Source organism: Nyctibius grandis, chromosome 13, assembly GCF_013368605.1.
Source record: "Nyctibius grandis isolate bNycGra1 chromosome 13, bNycGra1.pri, whole genome shotgun sequence".
Taxonomy (NCBI): domain Eukaryota; kingdom Metazoa; phylum Chordata; class Aves; order Nyctibiiformes; family Nyctibiidae; genus Nyctibius; species Nyctibius grandis.
Window position 1 is genome coordinate 10,356,946 of NC_090670.1, and position 15,643 is coordinate 10,372,588.

At 52.3% G+C, this 15,643-nt stretch overlaps 1 protein-coding gene across 5 annotated transcripts in view; it reads left to right on the top strand.

Moving 5' to 3' along the window:
- The window catches only part of F8 (coagulation factor VIII), a 32,156-nt gene that overhangs the window by 11,314 nt on the left and 5,199 nt on the right, over window positions 1-15,643 (top strand). For 2 of the 5 annotated variants that reach the window (XM_068411696.1, XM_068411695.1), the window contains 16 exons: window positions 754-847; window positions 2,401-2,612; window positions 2,916-3,066; window positions 3,214-3,423; window positions 4,840-7,615; window positions 7,926-8,094; window positions 8,946-9,152; window positions 9,734-9,962; window positions 10,060-10,242; window positions 10,444-10,560; window positions 11,828-11,899; window positions 12,231-12,316; window positions 12,809-12,964; window positions 13,782-13,926; window positions 14,813-14,961; window positions 15,279-15,455. In XM_068411696.1, the coding sequence (XP_068267797.1) occupies window positions 754-847; window positions 2,401-2,612; window positions 2,916-3,066; window positions 3,214-3,423; window positions 4,840-7,615; window positions 7,926-8,094; window positions 8,946-9,152; window positions 9,734-9,962; window positions 10,060-10,242; window positions 10,444-10,560; window positions 11,828-11,899; window positions 12,231-12,316; window positions 12,809-12,964; window positions 13,782-13,926; window positions 14,813-14,961; window positions 15,279-15,455 (5,133 nt within the window). Of the gene's footprint in view, window positions 1-753; window positions 848-2,400; window positions 2,613-2,915; window positions 3,067-3,213; window positions 3,424-4,839; window positions 7,616-7,925; window positions 8,095-8,945; window positions 9,153-9,733; window positions 9,963-10,059; window positions 10,243-10,443; window positions 10,561-11,827; window positions 11,900-12,230; window positions 12,317-12,808; window positions 12,965-13,781; window positions 13,927-14,812; window positions 14,962-15,278; window positions 15,456-15,643 lie in introns of those variants that run through there. The other 3 variants (XM_068411697.1, XM_068411699.1, XM_068411700.1) reach the window with 3 other exon arrangements.

The following is a 15,643-nucleotide window of genomic DNA, read 5'->3' on the forward strand; positions in this document are numbered from 1 at the left end:
TTTGACTTCACTGCAGGCGTCTTAGGAATTGTGTGAATTAATCCATGACACATGGCATCCAGCACCTTCCTCTGAGGCAGGTGTCCTCTCATCCTCCACTCTTCTCCATCTATGTGCTCTTACCATACAGTATTGGAGACTGTCACCTGTGTCTCCCCAAGTGCCTCTACTGACCACTCGACTTGTTTGCTGCTAGGAGGAATGGGATGGTTTCCAGGAGCTTCACAGTTCTGCTCCCTGCCTGGGGTTCCCTGTGCAGTTGTGAGCATAGAGCTGAAAATAACGTCTGTGGCAAAGCCCCAACAGAGCTATTTAGAGAAATAAATGAAGGGCTTCATGCACTGAAGTGAGGAGGACTTTGAAGCTGTTGACTTCTGTACATACCTAGTGCCTTGGTCCTTTGAGGCCTCCTGGATCAACAGACCTCTTCTGTCTCATATGCAAAGTGAGACTAAAGACAGCAACTTTCCCTTTAATAAATCAGATATTTCCATGCTCTCCCTAAAATGGAGACCTCCCAGAAAGATGGACAGTGTAGAATGGTAGAGAAATAAGCAGTTGTTTCTTCTGTTCTGATTCCTACTTTGTGGTCCCAGACACATCTGTGTTCCTCCCCATTAGACACTGGCAGGTAGCCAATCCCAAAGTGCCACTGCCCAGTGTTTCCCTCCTTGCGAGGACACTGAAGGCAGCCTTGAGGGCTCGCAGTGTTCAGAAAGCATTAACTGTTCCTGCTGGCTGTCCTCCTTTCAGATCATGTTCAAGAACCTGGCAAGCCGACCGTACAACATCTACCCTCATGGCCTCACCAGTGTAAGGCCATACCACACCATGAAGCCCTCTCAAGGTAAGGCAGGCCATGAGAATTTGGGACATCACTTGGCCACTGCCATTCTTCTGGGCCAGGAGAGCTTCCTGCAGCCCACAGTAAGACCAGTTGTCTGACCCATCCATCCAAGCGCCTGAGCCCTGCAATCCCAGAGGTGATGATGATGATTCTTGGTTCATGTGCCCCTTGGTGCCATGTAACCCTGTCCTTAAGGAAGGCTTGGATGATGACTGCAAGAAGGGGCATTGTCAACCAGGGAGCTGGGACCATGCTGTTTGATCCATTCTGGAGGCCTCCACTTTCTGATGAGGCAGGAACCACCCTGGTGATCCTGCCTGCGTTTGCCAGTTTGCTGACAGTCCTCATTCCCTGGGCTCCCCCTTGTCTTGCTTTAATGTGGGGGTTCATTATGATTCAGACTCTCCCTCTCACAGGTTTGCAGTTTTTGCTCTGGGGTTGTTAAGTTATCAGGTCCCTTTCCCAGAATAGCTTTCATCCTCTGCCAGAATGCTCCCAGGATCACGACTTGTGCAAGGCCATCCCACATCCCACCAGGGCAAAATTGTGCCCCATCCCTCTCTCTCTTCCTCTCTGCCCTTTTGAGTACATCACAATGATGGGAGCAATTGCAGAGGCTGGAGAAAAGTTCCTCTGCTGCAGCAGAGGTGGCAGAACCAGGACAGCAGCTGCTAAGGAGTTCAGTGAACTAAGTCAGCTTTGTGACCTGTTACTGTCTAAATTAAGGTTTCCCTTCAGGACAGTCAAAAGGGCAAAGCAGCCCCTCAGCTGGCAGGACTAAAGGAGGCAAGCCACACAAGGGAGCTGGGAGCCCTGCCCCTGCCCCTCTGTCAACATCCCCCAGCCAGACATGGCTCACCAGCTTTGCCAGAGATTCAGCTCTGTGAAAGCGAGCTAGTTGTGGTCCTGGAGCCACAGGGATGAGTGGGGAGTATAAATAAAAAGAGCTATTCCTACCCGACTGACACATGAGCTTTGCAGACCATGCTCTTACAGCAGCTCAGCTGGGCACTTGCAGCAGAGAAAGGTCTTTTCCTAAGTCTACATCAGTGCAAGATCCTGTTGAACGCCCAGAGGATTTATTTGCATTTGAGTTTTCCTTCTGTTCCTTCCAGATCTCCTCTTTGCTTTTTCTCATGGTCTAGCTGTATTTGCTTAAAAATCTATCTTTCCTTGCTTTGTTTTTCACCAATTTCTGCCCTGCCCAGCTCTGTACCTTCATCTGCAAATGCCTCTAGGCAGCCTGGAGCCCAGACACAGCTGAGACTGGGCAAATTTTCCAGTTTGCAGGAGTTTCAAGGGCTTTCAAAATTAGGCATATGCCTCTCCATCCTCACCTGGTCCCAGGGGCTCCTTTTGTCCAGATCAACTTTCCATGCAAGCCCATGCTAGCAGCCAGTGTGCCATCCCAGGGTGGGCGTGGGTTTGGATAGTTTTCTATGCAACTTGTGTGGTCAGGAAACATCCTTTTTGAGCTCTTTTAAAAAGTGGGATCACGCCTTGCAGGAGCAGCCCAGACCTAACTGATCTGCCCTTGGGCTGTGTGTTGCCAGATAAGGACGTCAAAGACCTTCCTATCCCCCCTGGCCAGTCATTCACCTACAGCTGGAGAGTCACCACTGAGGATGGGCCAACGCAGGCGGATCCTCGCTGCCTCACCCGTTTCTACTACAGCTCCATCAACCCAGTCCGAGACATGGCCTCAGGCCTGATTGGGCCCCTCCTGATCTGCTTTAAGAAGTCCATGGACCAGAGGGGAAATCAGGTTGGTCCTTCCTTTGTCACCTCAACTGCCAGGCTGAAAGGCTGGAACAACTGCGGTGGGTGAAATATTTGGGTAAAACCAAATTTTTATATCCTGTTGTCTTCAACCCTACCATCACTCCCAATGCCCCTCTCTTCCCCATCCTCCCTTGCATGCTCCCTTCTCTCCAAACCTGGACCCTAACTCCTGTGAAATAGCAGTAAACTGTTCCTCATGCACTCAGGCTAAGACCTGGCAGCTACACTGTGCCCCAGGGGCACTCTGATCAGACCAGGAATAACTGCTTCCCTCTCCGCCTTACAGATAATGTCAGACAACACGAGGTTGGTGCTGTTTTCGGTCTTTGATGAGAATCACAGCTGGTACCTGGAGGAGAACATCAGGCGGTTCTGCACTGACGCAGCCCATGTGGATACCCAGGACCCCCAGTTTTATGCCTCGAACATGATGCACAGTGAGTGCTTGGCCAGGGCAGGACTGCAAAGCCCCAGCAGATACAGCCTTATCCCTGTTCCAAGGAACAAGCAGGGAACATGCAGCAGCTCCACTGCCATAGGGGAATCAGGTCCTGATGAAATGTTTCACCTCTGCTCTCTTCCAGCTATTAATGGCTTTGTGTTTGACAACCTCCAACCAAAACTCTGCCTGCATGATGTTGTGTACTGGTATGTCCTGAGTGTTGGAGCCCAAACAGATTTCCTCTCCATCTTCTTCTCTGGAAACACATTCAAGCACAACATGGTCTTTGAGGACGTGCTTACCCTTTTCCCGTTTTCTGGAGAAACGGTCTTCATGAGTTTGGAAAAGCCAGGTTAGTAACATCGGCTATTCTATAAACCATGGGCTTGGCATCACAGCAAACATAAGTGAGCACCTCCAGCCAGGTCTCTAGTACCCCATCACATTTTGGCAGCCCTGAGAGCAAAGGGATACTACAACCTGCTCGAAAACCAAAGTGAGAGGCAATAATTAAATCTTTCCAAAGCTTAAATCAAAGAAATTAAATTACTGTATTTTACTTCATTAATAGGGTGCATTAAGGTCACACATGCTGCCAAGCCAGTAAGCTGGCTGCAGTAACATGAGTCCCATGGACCTGGCATCTGCACTCTTGGCTCCAAGCTCGGAGGTCAAGGGGAGCGGCAGTGCTGTCACTGCTGTGGGTTCAGCTGCTGGGCACAGCATCCCATTTATCTCCACACCTTTGCAAGGACAGAAGTCACAGCCATGGAGAAGTCCTAGGAAGGATTTGCTTCAGAGCTTGGTTTTATTTCCCCTCACTCAGCATTTTTACCTTAGCATTTGGAAAAGCGGTGCTGTTAACGGTTTCCTCACTCACAGAGGAAACACAGAATTTTCCATGTCATTGCAAACATTGATATGATGGTCATGAGCGCTAAAACTGGGGGTCCTGGATATCCACACGGGCTGCGTCAGTGCAGAACCGCCTGATGTTCTCCTCCAGGTACCAGCTGCGGTTCTCATCAAAGACCGAAAACAGCACTGACCCTGATCCAAGCTGTCAGCGTTTCTAGATACCCCAGGAAGCTTTCTAAAACCCAGCCAAATTTTGCATCCGTTTGAACTCTGGTTTTTGCCTGCTGATGTAAAGCAGGCAAGCAGCTCAGCCAGCAGCAGATGACAGCTCTCTCCAGCGTCAGAGCCTGGTTATTACACACCTCCTCACCCACTCTTGGCACCTGGAGAAGAGACGCTCGCTGCAGGGAGCAAATGCGTTGGCTGGGGATGTGAGCAAGAGGCAGTCTTTTCATTTCGTTCTCCCTCGAGTGGGAGAGATGTGATGACTGTGTCTGGGAGAGAGGTGTATTTGACAGCACCAGCATGTCTTTGGGGGTGGATTATGGTGATTACTCTGCTGCTGGCAATAATCCTGGAGGTTCTGTGGGTTCTCAGTGCATTAAGTGTTCTCACCAAGCTATCGTTGGGGCCTCACGGATGTGTGTATCTCGTTAAGCTCTGGCAGGAAACACGAGCCCTGCTGATGGTGCTTGTCAGGACTGGCTCTGATGTTTCCAGCAACCCTGATGTCCTGTGAGTCCAGCTGTAAGATACTCTAGGGCTTATGAAAACATGAAATCACTACCATGAACCCAAGGCTGCCTAAAAATATAGGCTGCACTAGCAAGGGAGCAGCATGGGGATGGCAGCTCTTCTAATCCCCCACTGTGGTGGGCTGATGGTGTCCTCTTGTCCTCTATTGAGACAGGCGTCTGGATGCTGGGGTGCCTGAATCCTGATTTCAGAGATCGAGGGATGCGTGCCAAGTTCACAGTCTTGCAGTGCCAGTATGAGCAATACCCTGATGAGGAAGATTATGTGGATTTCGAGGAGGAGGAGGGCGCCTTTGACTTCCAACCCAGGGGATTCTCTAAAAGAAAGAGATGGCGCAGGCCATGCGTGAATGAGCAACTGAACAACGTCACCTCTTCCAGAAACGAGACAGAGAAGTCAAGATTGTGCTTGACAGAACCCAGCCATGGGGCCCTCCTGACCAATGGCAGGATTTCTGATCCCACTTCCAATGGTACATCAACACTTTTAGGAACAATCCCACATCCACCTAATATTTCCATGTCTCCTCTGCCAGAGACAAACTATGAGCCAGTGTCCTATGAATCCTTCCTGGAAGATGAAGAAGAATTGTCAAAAATCATCAGCCAGGATGAAGGGTTTGGGGCTCTCCCACCTGGAGAACACTTGGCAAGTGTCAGTGGAAGGGTCCATGGTATTGTGAGCTCAGAAGAAGGTCAGCAATGGCTGCACCAAGCCACGCCAACTCCAGAAGATGCTCTGTCAGGAAAGAAGGTGACAAAAATCTCAGAGGTGCAGGAACCAGTGAAAAGGATGATGGTCCAATCTGGTGGTACATTAGAGAACCTGGAAGCAGAGCCTCAAAAGACAACTACTCATGCAACAAACTTGTGGGACTCGATTGCTTATGCTGCTAGCAAAGCTTCTCTGCAAGAGAATAGGAGCTCATTTCACCAGAATGACCTGGAGCACAATCTGGGGCTTCAAGATACGTCTTCACAGGGTGCTGAGGACAAGTTGCTAAGAGGGGCTGATAAAATATCCTTAAATCTATATGAGCCAAAGGAGATAATCAATACAGAACCAACTATAAGTACAGATCATAACTCTTCCTCCACACTGGACAATCCTTCTGCATCTCCAGACGACACAGAAGACAACAGGGCTTCTCACTCTGTGGTTCACAGTCACACCAGAGAAAGCAATTATTCATCAAATGAGCTAGATGCTGGGCTGGAAAAAAGACCTCACAAAGTGGTTTCGCAAGGCTTCTATGAATCTTTTGAAGGGAGAAATGTTTCTTTCTCAGACCTGGGACCCAGCAAACCTGTACAAGAACAAATCCTCACAGATGAAAGTAACTCCTTGCCTGCAAAAAGTGGCACAGAACAAGAAACAAATGAACTTGCCAAAAGCACAAGCTTTCTAGAAACCACCTTTGCACACACCAATGACCTTGAGCCTTCCAGCTATATCACGACAGAAGAGAAGGATGAATTAATCTTGGAGGCAATGTTTCAGGATGCTACAGCTGCTAAGGAATTGCCAGAGATGGACATTCTTGCCTTTCCTGAATCGAACGTCGTGGCCAATGACACAAGGCAGTTTCCAAATGCTTTCCTAAACAGCCCTGAGCAGTTTCTGAGACACAGAGCTCCAGCCCCAAGCATGAGTGGCCCCAACTGGAGGCCTCGACAAGCCAGGTCACTGGAAAGCAGAGGCTTGATGCATGGTCTGGGTTTTCCCAACACCAACTGGCCTGGTAGCAGGGAGCCCCTCTCTGAGAGTAACAGAGCAGAGCAGGATCTGGCCAGCCAGACACCTGAGACAGTAGTGAATAAGAAAGCCCCAAAGGTGTGTGGACCTCATTCCCCTTTTTGCAGTGCTCACTTCAAAAATAGGTCCCTGGTATCGAACGACACTTTGCTGGAGGTGATGGTGGCCCAGGAAAGCCTGGAAGAAAAATCAAACATGGTTGAGGGGAGACTACACTCAGGCAGGGATGCTCCACAGGCTCTGCTTGGAGATAGTGCTGATGAGATGCATCCTGAGGGGAGGACAAGCACAGATGGGGGTGCACGGAGCAGCAGTGAGGGGGCCCAGCACAGCAGACACTCCTTCCCCACGCAGGGAGCACTGGGCAGTGAGGCACTGATGGCAGCAAGCAGCTCAGAAATGCCAGCTGCTGCTGTGGCTGCAGACCTGGCCTCAAACTGGGACCTGGTCTCCCTGGGGACAGCAGGACACGCTGGGGGCTTGCAGAGCCCAGCTTTGTCTGAGCTGCAGCCAGGCAGAGGTGCGGTCTGGGGGGCTCCTGGGAGTGAGCAGGCTCAGGGGAGAAGCCAGATGGAGGAGGCGACAAACTCTGTGGAGCAGCTGGGTCAGTTCAAGCCTCAGCCTCAGCAGCTCAAGGCCAATCCCACGGAGGACTATGTGCCTGAAAGCATGTCTGGGCAAAGCCCAGAACAAATCCCTATGAAACCAGGCTCCAAAGAGAACTATTCCCTGTCTCCAAGCAGCCCCACTCACAACCACAGCACTACCAAAAAAACAGCCAAATATGTGCAAGCCAGTCCGGATGGATGGCAGGTGCTCGGTGGGGAAGGTGTCCTCAGAGACACTGGGAAGAGAGAGGGCCAGGGCTTAGGAGACACCAAGGAGGATGGGGAAAGCAACAGCACAGCTGGGAAGAGGAACCATGCCCCAGAACACAGGGAGAGACTGTCTCTGAACAACAGGACCCATTCCAGCCCCTCGAGGCCAAAGGCTGACAAGCCGGACTACGATGAGTACGGTGACATGGAGCAGACTATGGAGGATTTCGACATCTACGGGGAAGAGGAACACGACCCGCGCTCCTTTCAGGGGGAGGTACGGCAATACTTCATTGCAGCAGTGGAGGTGATGTGGGAATATGGGAACCAGAGACCCCAGCACTTCCTAAAAGCCACGTAAGTGTGATTGTCCTTCATGTATTCCTCCTGCACTGCCTGGCATGGCTTGGTGCATGAGTTGGCATGTCCTGGTAGGCAGGATCACAGGTCTATGACTGTATGACCCAGCCAAGCAGCCCACGGGAAGGATGCTCCCAGCACCTCCCCTCCACCTGAGGAGTTTTGTAACTCCAGCAACCTTGAGCTTCCTTGCAAGTGGGTCTGGGATGCTCTTGGCTCTGCATCACCCCAGCCCTGCAGCAGCCCTGCCCTGGCTGCTCTCCCTGTGGGACAGATCACCTGACTTGCTTAACTGCCCTCACCCCAGCAGGGACCCCTGGAGCGGCAGGAGGAAGCCTTTCCGGCAGTACCGCAAGGTGGTTTTCCGAGAGTATGCGGACGATTCCTTCACACAGCCACTGCAGCGGGGGGAGCTGGACGAGCACTTGGGCATCCTTGGGCCGTACATCAGGGCAGAAGTTGAAGATGTCATCCTGGTGATTTGAAATTTCCCATTTCCTATAAAACCTGAAATCCCCCTGCTGCTGGCTGTGCTCAGCCAGAGGTGCTGAGGTGGGCCTGCAGGCTCTGCGATGCCCGTGGGTTCACCTTCAGGGCTTGGGGGCAGGAGCTGCCCGTTGGCACCCTGCATGGCACATGGACGGCACTAGGTTGGGAGGCAGAGCCACCATTCAGAGGGACCTCGGTGGCTGGAGGAATGGGCCAGCAGGAACCTCAGAGTGTTCAGATGCAAAGACCTAGACCTGAGACACACCCAACCCCTGTAACAGCACAGCACGAGCAGCTCCTGGTCTCCATGGGGAGCCTTTTGGGAGAAAGGATTACAGAAAGGGTAATGAGCTAAGCAGGGTTCAGTACAGCTTCTTTGGGTGTGCTATGTGAGGGCAGGTTTGGGCTTCCCTTACCACCAAAGGTCCTTCAGCACCCACCTAAGGGACAGGTGAAAGGCTCTTCACCAGGCTCAGGACTCATATGCCTGGAGAAGTTGCCCTGTTTTCACTGAAATCTTCACCAGGATGGATTCAGCACCTTTGGGCTCCAGAGACAGTAGTGTAGCTGACCTTGCTCCCCTTGAGCAGGGAGAGGGCCTCACCCTGCTGGCATGACCAGGATGTGCTTTCCACTGGGCATCACACAGCACAGCCACAGCTTGTGGTTCAGCAGGGGCTGGCCACTGTGTGGGGCCCAGCTGGAGGTCTGGGTACTGGGGACAGGGCTGTCTCCTTCCCGCCAGCTGGCTGGATCCAACCCCAGGGTCCAGGGCACTCTCAGTGCTGCACCTAGCCCCCTCCCACACTTCCTTTGCTTTGCCTTCCCTCCGGTGCAGGTTACGTTCAAGAATCTGGCCTCACGGCCCTTCTCCTTCCACTCCACACTGCAAGCCTATGAGGAGACACAGGGCGCAACGCAGGGTGGAGAGGTGGTGCAGCCCGGCACGCTCCGGAAGTACTCCTGGAAAGTCCTGCCCCAGATGGCACCCACCACGCAGGAGTTCGACTGCAAGGCCTGGGCTTACTTTTCCAACGTGGACCTGGTAGGTGGGAGCCTGCTCCATGGGGCATCCCAGGAAGGAGAGATGGGCAGCACACCTGGCTCCTGTGAGGTCAAGGCTTTTCCTATGGTGCTCTGCTGAAAGCAGCCTGTGGCTGTGTAGATTCTCAGGTGTCTAATACAGTGATGAATGCATGCTGGTGCTTTCTCTTCTCTTAATTGGGTTTTTTCCCTCTTTCCCCAGTTGTACCAGCTTATGAGAGTTGTAGGGAACTAGCATTCTGCAGTCCCCTACCCCTCTGCCCAATCTGGCTGAATTCGGCCCATGGGTTCCAGTGTTAGTGGAGTAGGGACTGTTAGACAGTTGGACAGACAGACACCACGTCTCTTGAAAGCACGTGCCAACACTTGCTGCACAGCCTTTCTTAGCTAGGGGCAGAGTGGGGATCCCCCAGTGAACCCAGCATGTCCTCACCACCCTGCACAAGCCATGCCCTGTGCTTGAGTGGGACCCAGGCGAGGGATGCAAGCAGGGCCACCACTTTCCTCGCTGCTGGGCCACTTGCAGGCATCAGCACTGCCTCCCCATCCAAGGCAAACCCTTCTTTCCTGGCTCCCTGGCAGGAGAAGGACCTGCACTCAGGCCTGATTGGGCCACTGATCATCTGCCGCCACGGGGTGCTGAGCTTCGTTTTCAGGAGGCAGCTGGCTGTGCAGGAATTCTCCCTGCTCTTCACCATCTTTGATGAGACCAAAAGCTGGTACTTCCTGGAGAACATGGAGAGGAACTGCCGCCCTCCTTGCTTCATCCAGCAGGACAACCCTGACTTTAAGAGAAACCATTCCTTCCACGGTGAGGACCCTTGCCTTTGCCCTTTCCATCACACAATCTATATTGGGATGGAAAAACCGTGGAGCCTTGAGCTGCTCCTGACTGCTGCTTTCCCCAGCCATCAACGGCTACGTGAGTGACACACTGCCCGGGCTGGTGATGGCTCAGCAGCAACGGGTCAGATGGCACCTCCTGAACATGGGCAGCACTGAGGATATCCACTCCATCCACTTTCATGGGCAGCTGTTCAGTGTCAGGACTAGCCAGGAGTATCGCATGGGAGTCTACAACCTTTATCCTGGTGAGATACAGCACAGGTACTGTGCACACCCCAGCTGCTGGGGCTTCATGTCCATGCCTGTTAGGAAGTGCCAAGCCTGCAAGTGCATAGCAAGGAGGGAGAATGGATCTGGAAGAGTCTGGCTCTGTGTTCACACAGCGCTTGGCACTGTGGCATCCCATTACAGCCAGTAACTCCCCTCTGCTCTCCATTCCTGGCCAGGTGTCTTCGGGACGGTGGAGATGTGGCCGTCACATGCTGGGATCTGGCGGGTAGAGTGCAAGGTGGGAGAGCACCAGCAAGCCGGGATGAGTGCTCTCTTCCTCGTGTACAACCTGAGTGAGTAATCCTTTTTGCGCCCTGGTCTGCTTACTGCCATGGCCACGGCCAGCATGTTTTTGAGCTCCCTGTCCCCCACGGCTCTCAGCATTTCCCCTGGGGTGGCCTAAGCGGGGTCTTCTGGGTTTTCACTCTAAAAGAAAGTCACGACTTCAGCCCTTGCCACCCTACACAGCCCAGCAGAGAGCACAGAGTCAGCGACACAGTTGGGGTGAAGGCTGGAAGACCAGCTTCATTTGTCTGCAAATATTTGCTCCCAGAGCTCTTGTTTTCCAAAACTGAGGGTCCCTGGGCCTCCTGTAAAATGCACTTACCCCAGCAACTGCATGCACACGCTGGTGCCTGCCCACGCTATCAGGAAGGTACAGTGCCCACCTGCGTAGCCACATGGCAAGAGGTAAACTGAGGCACGTAGTGATGGCAGGAGGCAGCGAGCGACAATGCCTGACTACAGGTTGCTCTCATAGAAACAGCCCCAAGAGCAACTGCAAAATTCACAGGAAACCTCTGACTCCATTCACCCCAGAACAACATGTTTCTATCTCACCATAAGTAAGCACTGAGAGAAGTGGTTTGTGAGGGTAGTATTTTATCACACAGTGACAGTCTCTCTCCTCCTCCTAAAGGAGTATTAAATGCCAGGTAGAAAATGTTTCCATAAGTTAAAAGTCTGCTTAAGATTTCAAATTCACATTTTCCCCAGAAGCATTTGCCATGCAGCAGAGATGCCAAGATGTGACAAGTCGCTAATAATAATGGTTATTATAAGAGACAAACAGCCCTGTGCTCAGCAGACCAGAATAGAGACACACAGAGACAGGGGTGTCAGGCAGACTTTCCTTTAGCAATGTGATATTTGTTTTTAAAAGATGCTGCCTAGCAACAAAAAGGTCCAGGAACAAGACATGGGTATAAGGAAGAGACACTTGTCAGCATTGCTGGGAGATCAGTACATGGGTACGAGAGGTCGAGGACTCAGTGACAGGAGTTTCGCAAGAGGCTTCTGTGGCTGATGCTGGGAACTCTGCTGCTGACATCGGGAACCGGGGGCAAGAACTTCCAGCACCCCTAAAATTCAGGGATGGATGTGGAGGCATCTGACACCCAGCACTTGGTGTGAGACAAACAAGGCTGGGGGCTCCTGGAGGCTTGAGACAACCTCCCTGAGCCTGGAGGCAGCTACTCAGCCTAGGCTTTTCCTTCAAACACCTTATTATCTAATCAGCTCTCCCTGGTTTTCACCCTCCTTCTCCCTGTTTGGCTGCAGACTGCCGAAACGCCCTCGGCCTGGCCTCGGGCCACATTGCAGACTCTCAGATCACAGCGTCGGGGCAGTATGGTGAGTAGGGGTTGTTGATGCAAGGAAGGCAGCTGATGTTGGGGCAGCTTTAGCCAACACAACTCACATGCTTGCCTGCTCAAGGCTCTGCTACGCTGGGTCCCTGGCAGAGTCCTTCCTCCATCCATGCACATGTCAGCATCCCACTCAGGACATGGAGGTGCCTTCCCACATGTCTGGCCCATCATGTCAGTGCTCTGCCACCCTGTACATGGCTACTAAACCCTAGGGTGATCCTCAGGCCCCATCCTGCAGATGGACTTCTTACCGCCTTGGGCTGGGCAGTGTCAGGGGCCAGCAGCATCCTCATATCTGTGTGCTCTCCTCGCAGGGCAGTGGGCTCCTTACCTGGCCAGGCTGGATAACACTGGCCCCATCAATGCTTGGAGCACCGACCGCAGAAATGCCTCGATCCAGGTAAGAGGAGCCCTGTGGCTGGAGGCACCATTGGGGGCATTGCAAGGACATGCTCATGGCTGAGGCACTCTGCACAAGGACCTGCATGGATGGCCAGTGTCTCCTCAGCTACAACTTGCTATTTCCCCTGCTTCCCCTCTGGGAGGGGAACTCTGAAATCCTAATGGCAGTTGGTCTGGCCATGGTTGCTGCTGCCCTGACCCCCAGATCCATCCTCAGTGCAGCAGAGGAATCACTTGATGGTCCAGCTGCAGCATCAAATTGTGCAAAAAAATCCCCCAAAGACCAAGTGAGCACACCTCTCCAAACAGCTCTCCCATGCCCTCTCTCAGCTGTTGGCTGACTTGTGCCCTTATGAACGACTACTTTAACTAGTTTCATAACCTGTGCTCAGTTACACCACAAGGAAGCGAGTTTCACAGGTTTATGGTGCATTGCCTGAACGTGGCTTGGGTTTTCCGTCGGAAATCAATCCCTGACTTTCATTCTCAGGTGGACCTTTTGCATCCCATGATTATTCACAGCATAAAAACCCAAGGGGCAAGACAGAAGTTCTCCAGCCTTTACATCTCCCAGTTTGTTGTCTTCTACAGCCTTGATGGGCAAAGGTGGAGGAAATACAAGGGGAATGCCACCAGCACCCAGATGGTAAGGTGAACGGGTCTTGAGGAGAATGTCTTCCCAGAACGGGGTCTCTTGGGGTGATGAGGGCTAGGGAGATTTGTACACAGGGCAGATATTTCCTGAGCCCCTGAGATAATTGATTAGGGCAGGAACAGTGAGCATTCACTGCCAGGATGACTGAATCGCAGATCACAGATCTGCAAGGGACTTGCTGTCTTTGTCCATCTGTCTCATTTAAAATGGACTGAGCTATTTCTTTCCACGATCCCAGGGGACTCTCAGATCCACCGCTTAACATTATGTTGCATGTTACTTAGAGCTAGGCATAAGATTTTGCCTGAATACCTTTTTTGAACCCAAAAGCAAATTTGGCTTTCTAAAAACATCATGCAGATGATTTGGGGGGATCTCTACTCATTAAAAAACCCACAACCTAAATATGCATAAGCTGATCATTCCATTGGGAGAAGAAAAGTATCCAGAAAAGCCTCCATTACGTACACCAGCTGTGGCCAAAACTTTTCCCAGCTTAAAAAGTCCCAGGACTGACTCTTTTTTTCTTCTTTTTCTCCCCTCTGGTGAAAATATAAAAACATGTTCATTTGCATGGACCCTAATTTTCTCCTTCTCTGTTTCTCAGTGGTTCACCCTGATTTGGTCCATTCACACTTCTTTGGTCTGAATCACATCTCAAATAATTTCCCTGAGCTGGTGTTCTCTTGTAAGGATGGTGATAAGATACAGAAGTGCCAGACAGAAATGTTCTTCTCCCCACTAACCCTTGTCCTGTCTAGCTCTCTTTCCACCGGTACAACAATCCTTTTTCTCCTTTTCCCTGCAGCTGTTCTTTGCAAATGTGGATGCAAGCGGAGTGAAAGAAAATCACTTCAACCCTCCGATCATAACCCGGTACATCCGCATTCACCCCACTCACTACACCATCCGGGCCACACTGCGCATGGAGCTCATCGGCTGCGATCTGAACAGTAAGTCCCACCTCTGGATACCAAGCATCAAAGCCAGGGCCTGATCCAGTGGGTTGTTGAGCACCAGCTCCACGTGTTTCAGGACTCCCCAGGCGGTTGTGGAGGGGAAAGGAGGAGGCTGGAGATGGCATTGAGATGTCGGGAGAACAAAGCTGAAATATCTCTTTATGGTCTTAGATATAGCAATATCAGACAGAGAGCACAGGGCCAGCTCTCACCACCGCTTTTTCCTGAACCACCAGAAACCTCCAGCAGCAGCTAAGTGGATAGCTGGGGAGCTGCTGCCTCAGTCTGGGGGAGCAGGGAACAAGCAGAGCCAGACACTATAGGCTTTTCCTCTGGCTTTGTCACTCCAAGGCGAGACCACTCTGGCCCACAGTGGGACCTGGGGCAGTGGTGCTCTGGGATCCTTTCTTTAGCTTCGCACACCAGCTGGGCAGACTCTCCAGCAGCTACAAGCAGCAGCGGCTGTGCTGTTGCCGCATGCTACAAGCCTGCCAGCCGGCTCAGAGCCAGCTGTGCACATGCACACCTGATCACACTGTGTGCAGGGTGTCTCCCTGCCAGGTATTCTTGTCTTTCTCCTGGACACAGGTTCTCCTTATGTCCTGCAGATTCACAAATTCTTCACATTCCTCCTAGATAAAATCCCCAAGGAGAAAAGTAGGTGGGATTACTGGCAGGTGTAGTTTGACACTCCCCAGCCAGAGCCATGATGCACACAGGGGCCCTGAGCAGTGCAGGGACCATGACAGTGCAGCAAGGTACAGGAGAACCTGTAACCAGGGAAAGTGCATGGAGGGTGGCTGGACTGGTGAGCAGCCAAATGGCATCTCCATCATGGGTCTGTTCCCCGCCTCTAACAAGCATCGCTCCTATCTTCCAGGTTGCTCCATGCCCCTAGGAATGGAGACCAGAGGGATCCCTGACCAGCGCATCTCTGCATCCTCCTACAGCACCAACATCTTCTCCAGCTGGTCACCCTCCAAGGCCCGCCTGCACCTGCAGGGGAGGACCAACGCATGGAGGCCAAAGGTAGCCCATGCAAGCACATCCTCAGGCAGGCAGCTGGGGCATGGGCAGGCAGGTGGGATCCCAGCAGGCAGGCTGGGTGTTTGCAACCTCTCCTAGCCAGGGCTGCATGGGGAGTGTGTACAGCCATGTGTGCTGTGCAAGCTGCCTGCACACAGGCAGGAGATTTGCCACACTGATTTAGCACCCAGCAGCTCCAACCGGACACCTGGTAGGGCAGGTGAAGCCCAGGACTACGTGCAGGGCTAGCTTGGCTTCAGCTGCAACACACATCTTTCTCATTGCTGCTGAAGGGTTAAAGGCAATCTGTCCTTCCCCAGAGTGACAGCCCCAGCGAGTGGTTGCAGGTGGACTTTGAAGTAACCAAGAAGGTGACTGCAATCATAACCCAAGGTGCCAAAGCTGTCTTCACCCACATGTTTGTGAAGGAGTTTGCTGTCTCCAGAAGCCAGAACGGTGTGAACTGGAGCCCAGTCCTGCAGGATGGCAAGGAGAAGGTAGGCAGAGCTGCTCCACGGCCAAAGGCAGCCCATGGCCACCCCTGGGGCAGCAAGCATGGCCCTTGGCAGCAAACATGCTCACAGGGGGTTTTGCAAGAGCAGTGAGCCAGGCTGTGCTTTTTCCTCCCTAAAGCATTCCCAAGTAGTGCTTGTCTGGGTTGATCATGGGCTCACTATACCAGCAG